The sequence below is a fragment of the Stigmatopora argus genome, chromosome 1 (genome assembly GCF_051989625.1).
Source record: "Stigmatopora argus isolate UIUO_Sarg chromosome 1, RoL_Sarg_1.0, whole genome shotgun sequence".
Lineage (NCBI taxonomy): Eukaryota > Metazoa > Chordata > Actinopteri > Syngnathiformes > Syngnathidae > Stigmatopora > Stigmatopora argus.
This window is the reverse complement of record NC_135387.1, coordinates 31,201,073-31,211,970: the sequence shown is the minus strand read 5'-3', so window position 1 is coordinate 31,211,970 and position 10,898 is coordinate 31,201,073. Positions and strand designations below refer to the sequence as shown.

Sequence of the window (10,898 nt, the reverse complement as noted above, 5' to 3'; positions counted from 1 at the left end):
GTTTTAGGTTATAACTTGATAACCTTGCAAATAGACAACCAGAGTCGCTTTTAAAATGACGTAATTTACATGAACGTTTTTCAATTCAAAACTGGCCTTCAACCTGTTGACCTAAAATTTAGTAAATAGACAACCAGAGTCGCTTTAAAATGACGTCATTTTACATGAAAGTTTTCAATTCAAAACTGGCCTCGAGCCTGTTGAATTTCGTAAATAGACAACCAAAGTCGCTTTTAAATGACGTCATTTACATGAACGTTTTCAATTCAAAACTGGCCTTGAGCCTGTTGACGCAAAATTTGGCCATCTATAGGCTCGCTAGCTTTGGTCAATAATTCGCATTAACTAACTTGAAAAGATGTCACTGCCTCCACTTTTCACTAAAATGTTTCCTTTTTATTTACGAATAAAACGCTCGTATGATAAATACTATAAACCAATAGACGTAAAGTGGCTTTTATCGTCGTGATATCTACCGGCTAACATTAGTCGATGCTAACTTCCGGTGGTTTGGCGCGACGGGGAGGGGGGCAGAGGCTAAGCTAGCTTAGCCACGGAAGCCGGCTAGCTACCGACTCGCTCACTGGAAGGAAGGAAGGAAGGAAGCACGTTAAAGTCCAGGCCGAGGAAGTAAACAAAGACAAAAATGCACGCTTGTTGCGTGCGGGGCTGTTCGAACAGCAGCAGCTCCGGCGCTAAAGTCAAATTTTACCGACTGCCGACGTCGTACCGGCCCTTCCAAGCCGAACGACGGCGTTTGTGGCTGCGGGCTCTCCAAAGAGTCGCCGCCGTCGTCGTGGACGAGGGCGAGGACGACGACCAGGACCAGGACCAGGACGAGGGCGAGGAGTTGTGGCAAAATGCTCGTATTTGCAGCGCTCATTTCCTCTCGGGTAAACTTTTTTGCGGGGGCTTTTGTCTATTGTCGCTCGCCGAAGACGTCTGACTGACGGAATGCGTTCGTAGGACGAGTGTCCATGGATCCCCAAGACGTGGACTTTGTGCCTTCCGTCTTCCCCACGTCGGAGGAGTTGGAGAACGGCGAGAAGAGCGACACGAGGCAAGAGACTACTTTGTTCACTTTATCTTTGGAAAATTGAATTGAATGCTTTAAGTATCATTGGGTTAAATATCCGAGTTTTCATCCCATCTTATTGGCTGGCGTTGAGGTTGCTGCCAAACCTCCCCGTCCTCAAAGGGAATCGAACCTCCATCACCTCCAATGGCACTCGAATGAAATTGCTCAAAATGGCTTTGACGTCTCTAGCTTCCAATGAATTAGTGTTGAAAAGAATCAGATAGACCAAGGGTGTCAGACTCGGGTTGGTTCGCGGGTCGCTTTAAAGTCAACTTGATTTCATGTGGGCTGGACCATTTTAGATATAATATTTAGATTTTTTTAAATAAATGGATTAGATGAACTGGATTAAAATCCTTGAATATTCCGTTTTTATATATTTAAAACAATGTTTATTTGATCTTTTTTTAATATATATTTTTAGATTTGACAAAATGATTTTTGAACTAAAAACACAGAAAAAATGGATTAAAAAATGACAATTATTGATTTAAAAGAGGGGGAAATCAGGAAATGTAATATACTATCTATACTCCATTTTAATTTGATCCTAAAACTGAAAGTCAACTCGATTTCATGTGGGCCGGACCATTTTAGATATAATATTTAGATTTTTTATTTATAAATGGATTAAAAAAACTGGATTAAAAGCCCTGAATATTCCGTTTTTTATAGATCTAAAACAATGTTTATTTTAGCTGTTTTTAAAAGATATTTTTAGATTTGACAAAATGATTTTTGAACTAAAAACACAGAAAAAATGGATTAAAAAATGACAATTATTGATTTAAAAGAGGGGGAAATCAGGAAATGTAATATACTATCTATACTCCATTTTAATTTGATCCTAAAACTGAAAGTCAACTCGATTTCATGTGGGCCGGACCATTTTAGATATAATATTTAGATTTTTTATTTATAAATGGATTAAAAAAACTGGATTAAAAGCCCTGAATATTCCGTTTTTTATAGATCTAAAACAATGTTTATTTTAGCTGTTTTTAAAAGATATTTTTAGATTTGACAAAATGATTTTTGAACTAAAAACACAGAAAAAATGGATTGAAATATTACAATGATGATTAAAAGAACTGTATTAAAAGCCCTGAATATTCTGTTTTTATAGATCTAAAACAATGTTTATTTTAGCTTTTTTTAAATGTATTTTTAGATTTTACAAAATGATTTTTGAACTAAAAACACAGAAAAAATGGATTAAAAAATGACAATGATTGATGTAAAAGGGGGAAAATCAGGAAATTTAATATACATCCATACTCTTCATTTTAATTTGATCCTAAAACAGAAAGTTGGCACTCATCATTTACTTTCCCGGGCCAGATTTGGCCCCGGGGGGCCGCCACTTTGACACACATGAGATAGACTTTGAAAGGCACCTTTTAAAATGGCGACACGGTCGAGCCCAAATGGCAGGTCGCTCATAAATGCCCCTCTGGCCACCTTTCGCAGGGGACGAAAACGCCACAGAACGGACGAAGGGCGGCGGGAGGAGGCGTCCGACGGGGACCGGGAACCCGGATCAAGTCCGCATTCGCCGGAGACCGCCCAAGACTCCAAGGTACGGTCACGGATAGAAAGGAGTACGCAACGCCTCAAAATATGTCAGCTATTTTGCTGCTCTTTTTCAGGCGGAAGAAAGAACGAGCGGTAGCCCGGAGGACGGCGTCCCCCCATCGACCCCCACGGAGCCCGTGCCCCTGTGGGCGTCGTCCAAAATGGCCAAGATCAGCCCGGTGGTCGTCCTCTGGCAAATGTCGGCGCTCCCGTCCGCCACCCCGAGCGGAGGAGAACCCCAAGAGCCCGCCTCCCCGCGACCGGTCCCGCCCCCGGCCTTCCCGTGCAACATGTGCGAGCGACGTTTTGCCGACGCCCACCTCCTCAAGCGCCACAAACTGCTCCACATCAAAGACGACAGAAAGTGCGCCAGGTGTGGCGCCCTCTTCTGTCGTGTCCACAGACGCGCGCCGGCCGGCGCGGATCCACGACGCTCGGCCCGGGTCCGTCCCCCCACCGACTCGGACTACGTGCCGGATGAGGCACGCCAGCGGGTCAGGCGCCCCTTCGCGCCCGTGCCCGTTCCCGAGCCGGGCTACGTCCTGGAACCGGGGGAGGTGGTGGAGCGGGTGGAAGACTTTGAAACCAGTTGGAATTTCATCCCGCTGCTGGCGAGCTCCGTTTTAGCCGCCGCCCCGGAGCCGTGGCCGGAGCGGGGCGGCCCGGGTCCGCGTCCCAGGCTCCCCCCGGCGCTGCGCGCCTTCTCGCCGCTGTACCTGACGTCGGCTTTCCTCCGCGTGGAAAGAAACTACCGCTACCTTTTGAGCAAGGCAGCCAAGGTCCCGGGGAGCAGCGAGAAGGAAGCGGAAGAGTCGCTTCCCGTGGAGCCGCCGCCTCTGTCGCCACCGGCGGCGGCCAAGCGAGCCGCCGCCTTCGACCTGGAGATCGCCATCTGACTTGGCGCTTCCTTTTCTCATTTCTCCTGGTGACAGCCAAGGGTTTTTATTCTGAAAATTTAAACTTGATAGCGATACTCAAAAGAAAACTTCATTTCCTAAATAAATGCAGTATTTTTTCTTTTTATTAACTCTTTCCGTGGCCATTATTCTTGACAAAAACATTAAAAGCAAATTAAATTGGCCCAAAATCAACAAGTATAGTGCCTCAATAATTCCGTAGAAGTCGTCCAAAATGAACTATAACTTACAAAGTGGTGTGAAATCGTATCCAAGCGAGCTGGAAATGGGAGAAGGTTTAAATCGTAGTGAATGTCTGCAAAGCGACGTCATTTGGGGAAAAAAAGGGTTTCAGATACTCACTCGGAAACTTGGTCATATAAAATGTGTAGTATCCTACTATTGTGTAAATATATTACATATATTATATGTAAATATATTAGTAAATATACTCTAAATAAATAAGAATTCGTCGTAAACCAAACCGTTTGAAAATTCCACAAGCTTTCAGCCAATTGACAGTTTGTATATTGAAAAATTACCACAAAAAACTCTGACCCAAGATGGCCGCCGCTCATTTACGCTGTCGACACATCGATTTCTCCTGACGTACATAATAATCCCTCCCCGTGATCATCCCCAGGCTCCCTCATTGGTCAAAATGATTTCTAATTGGCCGATGGTGCTGTCAGTCAACGATGCTGAGGCGCGTGCGCTGATTGGCCGAGATTTGGCTCAAGGGAACACGCGGATTGATGACGCCTCGGTGCTGATGCTGCGCGCGCCATCCGGTTGAGCATCCTCTGGACCGAAGACGGAACCTTTGAACAGGAAGAAGACCCCCGCAATCGGTAAGCCAAGCGCCCTTTCTTTTTTGGGGGTGAGGGGGTGGAGTTAGCGCGCTTTCTGAGGGGAGAGGGAGGGGGGTGAGGGTTCAGTGCCTTACGGCGCTTTCCGACCAAACCGAGTGCGCGTTATTCCACGGTGGTCGCAAAAGGCTTAAGTGGGTCTCCGGTGGCTTCCGGTCCAGACCGCTTTTGTGTCAGTGGGGGTCGCGGGGTAAACATCCCCCTCCCCCTTCCTCCAATCGGGTCACGGCTCTGCAATGCGGAGCCCAAAGCTTAAAAATAAATAAATAAATAACATTGACAGTGTGCCTTGCGTGTAGGAATTGTTCTGTGCTTAACTCATTTGCTGCCATTGATGGCGCTAGACGTCCAATTAATTTGTACCGGGAGGGGGGCGAATGGACATTCCTCCCCGTCCAAATGGTTTTGGGCATCTGGCGCCGTGGATAGTGTGGAAAGGGGGAGAGTTCCCATGGCAGGAAGTGACCCAAAACCAACAGGAAGTGATTTGGACTTGAAGCTAAATCAACTGGAAATGTTGGTTAATCATGCCCAAAATGAACAGGAAGTGATCCCTAATCAAAGGGGAGTGACCCTGTACCAACAGGAAGTGAGCTGGAATTAAAGTGAAACAACCGGAAGTGACCCATAGATGCCACAAAATGAACAGGAAATGATCACAGATCAAAGTTTAGTGACCGGGAAGTAAAGTTCAATGAACAGGGACCCCAAATCGACAGGAAGTGAGCTGGAATTAAAGTAAAACAACTGGAAGTGACACGTAGATGCCCCAAAAGGAACAGGAAGTGGTCACAGATCAAAGTTTAGTGACCGGGAAGTAAAGTTCAATGAACAGGGACCCCGAATTGACAGGAAGTGAGCTGGATTTAAAGTAAGACAACCGGAAGTGACACGTAGATGCCCCAAAAGGAACAGGAAGTGGTCACAGATCAAAGGTTAGTGACTGGCAAGTAAAGTTCAATGAACAGGGTACCTGTACCGACAGGAAGTGAGTTGGAATTCAAGTATGACAACAGGAAGTGATGTGTATATGTCCCCAAAAAGAACAGGAAGTGATCACAGATCAAAGGTTAGTGACCGGGAAGTACAGTTCAATGAACAGGGACCCCGTACCAACAGGAAGTGAGCTGGAATTAAAGTGAAACAACCGGAAGTGACCCACAGATGCCCCAAAATGAACAGGAAGTGATCACAGATCAAAGGTTAGTGACTGGCAAGTAAAGCTCAATGAACAGAGACCCCGTACCAACAGGAAGTGAGCTAGAATTAAAGTAAGACAACCAGAAGTGACGTGTAAATATCCCCAAAAAGAACAGGAAGTGATCACAGATCAAAGTTTAGTGACTGGAACGCATCCGGCAGGATCGGCGAGGGCCGTCGTCGGCGATGGGAGGGTGGAGCCGCCAGAAGTTCTTCCGGGAACTGGCCACCGGCTGCCTTCTGCCCACGGCCCGCCAGGGGGCCGAGCAGGTGTGGCAACTGCTGCTGGTCTGCCTGCTGTCCCGCCTCCTCTGGATGTCAGGTACGCCCGTCGTGGTCCCCCTTCTGGCGCCGTCGGCAACGGACCCTCCCCTTTTCAGGCCTGCCCCCGCCCGTCAAGCACCTGTGGGCGGTGGGCGGCGGCTTCTACGTCCTCTACCTCTTCTTTGAGCTGCACATGGTGTGGGTGGTCCTCCTCAGTCTCCTGTGCTACCTCTTCCTCTTCCTGTGCCGCCACTCCAGCACCCGGGGCGCCTTCCTCTCCGTCACCGTCTTCGTCTACCTGCTGTTGGGGTGAGTGACGGGTGAGTGGGGGGCGGGGCAATCCAGGGAGGGACTGATGATGGCAAATCCCGCCCCCTTTTTTTGCCCAGAGAGCTTCACATGATGGATACCAGTGACTGGCACAAGATGAGAGGTGGGCCAGTCCCGGCACCTCGGTTTCCCGTCACCTTCTCCTCACTTGGCCACCTTCAGGTTCTCAGATGGTGGTGGCCATGAAAGCCGTGTCGCTGGCCTTGGACTTGGACAGGGGGGAGCTGACCCGCGTCCCCTCGCCCCTCCAGTTCATGGGTTACATCTACTGCGTGGGGACGGTGGTCTTTGGGCCCTGGGTCAGCTTCAGCAGCTACCTGGAGGCTCTGGAAGGACGCCGGCTGGTGGGGGAGGGCGGAGCCGCCTTTTTGCCGGGGCCCCGCCCACGCGGTTGACCGCCGGCGTTGACGAAAACCTTCTCACTCCGCAGAGCTTTGCCTGGTTCTTCAAAACGTGCTGGAGTTGGCTGAAGAGCCAGTGTTTTCTGATGTTCTCCAACTGCGTGGCGCCTTACCTCTTCCCTTATTTCGTTCCCGTCTACGGCGAGCGACTGCTGAGGAGGTGAGCCAGAATCCGTCCACGACTTTGCTCGTCCGCTAACCTTTTGTCTTTTGACAGCAAGAAGAGGAGGAAAATCAGGTAAGGAGGTCTTACCCGGCCGGATCCGTCCCACCTCGGCTCGGCTCGGCGGAACTCAACTTTTGCTTTGTCTTTCCACTCAGAGGTTGGCTCCCAAAGTGAGTCAGTCTTCCAGAACCACACCTCTTGGTCTTTCTGGTCACCCTCCGGTTGTCCGTCCATCCCTCCAGAACCAAATCCGTCCTAGCAAGATCATTCAATCCATTCCACGGCCAAAATCCAGCCCCGTTTTTCCTTCCAAGCATCCGTCCGTCTGGCCCCGCCCATTCCTCCATCCGGCCAATCAGTAAATCCCACCACGTATCCACCAAAGCCACCCTACCAGATCCCTCCATTTGTCCATCATCACCCAACTAACCCATTCCTGCAACCATGTCCATTTATCTTCTCACCCTTCCATTCATCCATCTAGCACAGGTGTCAAAGTGGCGGCCCGAGGGCCAAATATGGCCCGCCGCATCATTTTGTGTGGCCCGGGAAAGTCAATCATGAGTGGCGACTTTCTGTTTTCGGATCAAATTAAAATGAAGAGTATAGTATGTTAAATTTCCTGATTTCCCCCTTTTAAATCAATCATTGTCATTTTTTAAATCCATTTTTTCTGTGTTTTTAGTTCAAAAATCATTTTGTAAAATCTAAAATATATATATAAAAAAAGCTCAAAAAAACATTGTTTTAGATCTATAAAAAATGGAATATTCAGGGATTTTAATCCAGTTCTTTTAATCCATAATTGTAATATTTCAATCATTTTTTTCTGCGTTTTTAGTTCAAAAATCATTTTGTAAAATCTAAAAATATATTTTAAAAAAGCTCAAATAAATGTTGTTTAAATCTATAAAAAAATGAATATTCAGGGATTTTAATCCAGTTCTTTTAATCCATAATTGTAATATTTTAATCAATTTTTTTCTGTTTTTAGTTCAAAAATCCTTTTGTAAAATCTAAAAATATATTTAAAAAAAATCTCAAATAAACATTGTATTAGATCTATAAAAAATGGAATATTCAGGGCTTTTAATCCAGTTATTTTAATCCATTTATTTAAAAAAATCTAAATATTATATCTAAAATGGTCCGGTTCACATGAAATCAAGTTGACGTTAACGCGGCCCGCGAACCAACCCGAGTCTGACACCCTTGATTTAGGCCATACGTCCGTCCATCTGTCTTTGTCGTCATTATCTTTAAAGTCCAACCCGTTTCCCCCAGGTGGCTGATGGCCTACGAGAACACCCTGTCTTTCCACGCCAGCAACTACTTTCTGGCCCACTTGAGCGAAACCACCGCCACCCTGTCCGGGGTGGGCTTCAGCCAGGAGAAGGACCACCTCCGATGGTCTGAGAAGAAACCACCCCGCCCCCACACCACCTTCCCATCGCAAAAACAAACGGAAACCCGCCATATTCTTTTACAGGGACCTAACCGTTTCCCGACCACTGGAGGTGGAGTTCCCTCGCTCGGTGGGGCAAGCCGCCTCCTCCTGGAATCTTCCCGTCACGCGCTTCCTGCGGACCTGTGAGTCCGCCCCCTTTCGGACCCCAGAGTCCTACAGACGGACATTTCGTTTGTCTTCTTTTACAGATGTGTTTGAGAGGGCCGTCCATTTTGGGACCTTCTGGGCCATCATGCTGACCTACGGGGCCGCCGCCCTCCTACACGTGAGGACCGACCGTCCTTCTTTCCCTTCTTCCCCCTCCCCCTTTCCTCCCTTTTCTGTTCTCTCCTCCCCCCGGCTGTCCGAGCTGACTCCCGTGGTGGCCCCCGGCAGGGTTTGAGTTTCCACCTGTGCGCCGTGCTGGCCTCGCTGGGCTGGACCACGTACGTGGAGCACGGTAGGAGATCCTAGCACCTCCCCCCCCCTGGCTAGACCGCCTACGTGACTCCTCCTCCTTTTTTCGGCAGTTCTGCGCAAGAGGCTAGCCACGCTTTTGGACGCCTGCGTCCTGGCCGGGAAATGCGGGCCTGACTGCGGACACCGGAACCAAAAGGTAGGCGGCGACGGCGGCCATTTTGAATTTGGAGGCGTGACGGGATGATGGCGCTTCGCAGGCCTTGTGGGTGCGCGCCATCAACTTGCTTTTCGGCATCCTGGCCGTTGTCCATCTGACCTACCTGGGTTCCGTCTTCTCCTCCAGCGTGGACTACATGGAGGAAGATGAGGTGAGGAAGGGTCGGCAGGGGTCCGTAAAATCGGGAAAGGGTTGATGTTATTTTACGTTTCGGAAAGCCGTTTGTTTGTCTTTTCATCGGCAAATCCGTCCGTCCAGGAAGACTTTTTGCGCCATTCTGGTTGTGACATCACTGCCAGAATTCAATTTATTTGGGGCCTTTGGCAGGAAAAACGAGAAAAAAATCATGTCCAGAATTTCAAACAAAATGTCAGATTTAAAGCAATGAGACATTTACTGTGAATATATATAAAAAAAAAATTAAGACAAAAAACTTTCTCGTGCTGCGCTAGCTAGCTTGCTAGCTAGCTTGCTAGCTAGCTTGCTAGCCTGCTAGCTTGCTAGCCTGCTAGCTTGCTAGCCTGCAAGAATTCAATTTATTTGGGGCCTTTGGTAGAAAAACGAGAAAAAAAATCACGTCCAAAATTTCAAACAGAATATTAGACTTAAAGTAATGAGACATTTACTGTAAATATATTTAAAAAATGATAATAAAGACAAAAAAACTGTCTTGTGCTGCGCTAGCTAGCAAGGTAGCGAGGTAGCAAGGTAGCACGGTAGCAAGGTAGCACGCTAGCAAGGTAGCACGCTAGCAAGGTAGCAAGCTAGGACGTTATCAAACTCCCAAGCTAGCAAGCCAGCAAGCTAGCAAGTCAGCAAGCTAGCAAGCTAGAAGTTTTTTCTTGGCATTCTGTCATCATGTTAGCTAGCTTGTAAGCAAGCTAGCAAGCTCTCAAGCTCTCAAGCTCGCAAGCTAGCAAGCTCTCAAGCTAGCAAGTTAGCAAGCTAGCTAACATGATGACAGAATGCCAAGAAAAAACTGGCGCAATTATGGATAGCATGCTAGAAGCTAATTGAGGGTGGGACATCTACATTAAAGGACAGGGTTAAGAACAAAGACTAATTACGATCAAATTCCGTTTTTTCTGTCTTTTGTTCGATGGATTCGTGTCCCAAAACCGAATGTCGAGAAAATGCCCGGCCTTTTTTTGGACGGTGTCCTTCTTCTCGCTTTTGCAGGACGACTTCAGCCATTACGCCATTCAGAAGTGGACGGAACTGAGTTGGACGAGCCATTGGCTGACATTTGCGGCCTGGATATCGTACCGTCTCCTCCTTTAGATCGGATGGCGGTTTAACGGATGACTACCGTATTTTCACGACTATAAGGCGCACTGCATTATAAGGCGCACCCTCAATGAATGACACATTTTAATTTGTTTTCCTTATATATAAAGCACACTGGATTATAAGGCGCCCTGTCTATTTTGGAGAAAATTGAAGACTTTTAAGTGCGCCTTATAGTCGTGAAAATACGGTACTTTTAAATTTGTTGTTTTACATCTCGCGATGATTCGCCATTAAAATGAGGAACCCTTTTTAAAATTAAAATGTTCTCATAACTACTGTTGGAGTAAAAAATGATGAAATTGACGTGGTTATTTCATTTTATAATAGTCTAATTTGGAGAAACAATTGTGCGCAAAACGATGAAAATTGCCCTCAGCAGGTCAATACCACTTTTGACCACAGGAGGGAGACAAACACACCAAAATGTACGAAAAGGAATCAATCTAATCGACTGCACTGTTCACGTTCGGACGTCAAATGAACACATTGACGTCATTCTTCTATACATTCCCAACATCTGCAAAAAAATCAAATGGTGAGCATTGCTAAATGCGCCAATCGGAGAGTAACAATGGCGGAGTTTGACTTTGAACACTTTTTTTTTCCTGGGGTCGCCGTTTTGCTTGACAAGTCTGAAGCGACGCGTGTTTCGCCGTCAATGAAAGAAAGGCTGTCTTCCTCCTCGTCTTCGGGACCTGTCGTTTTTTAGACCACTCACAAAACGGGCTTCAACCTAACCGGAAAC

At 47.1% G+C, this 10,898-nt stretch overlaps 2 protein-coding genes across 2 annotated transcripts; both read left to right on the top strand.

Annotated features, from left to right (window-relative positions):
- Positions 1–263: 263 nt before the first annotated feature.
- LOC144086972 (uncharacterized) lies at positions 264–3,676 on the top strand. The gene is made up of 4 exons (XM_077617189.1): positions 264–893; positions 967–1,060; positions 2,549–2,657; positions 2,728–3,676. Exons 1-4 carry the CDS (start codon positions 647–649, stop codon positions 3,547–3,549), a joined length of 1,272 nt encoding a protein of 423 aa, XP_077473315.1. The 5' UTR covers positions 264–646; the 3' UTR covers positions 3,550–3,676.
- A 545-nt stretch (positions 3,677–4,221) lies between these two features.
- On the top strand, positions 4,222–10,454 carry LOC144086947 (protein-serine O-palmitoleoyltransferase porcupine-like). Its single transcript, XM_077617149.1, is given in 13 exon segments — positions 4,222–4,400; positions 5,781–5,940; positions 5,999–6,191; positions 6,272–6,315; positions 6,375–6,556; positions 6,643–6,787; positions 8,045–8,189; positions 8,269–8,369; positions 8,436–8,512; positions 8,623–8,686; positions 8,757–8,842; positions 8,904–9,014; positions 10,043–10,454. Coding segments are annotated over 12 exon segments (1,386 nt in total). The 5' UTR covers positions 4,222–4,400; positions 5,781–5,804; the 3' UTR covers positions 10,145–10,454.
- The last annotated feature ends 444 nt before the right edge of the window (positions 10,455–10,898 follow it).

Coding starts and splice junctions, on each gene's coding strand:
- LOC144086972 (XM_077617189.1), top strand. CDS start 647: ATGCACGCTTGTTGCGTGCGGGGCTGTTCGAACAGCAGCAGCTCCGGC. Junction 894..966: donor CAGCGCTCATTTCCTCTCGG/GTAAACTTTTTT, acceptor ATGCGTTCGTAG/GACGAGTGTCCATGGATCCC. Junction 2,658..2,727: donor AGACCGCCCAAGACTCCAAG/GTACGGTCACGG, acceptor GCTCTTTTTCAG/GCGGAAGAAAGAACGAGCGG.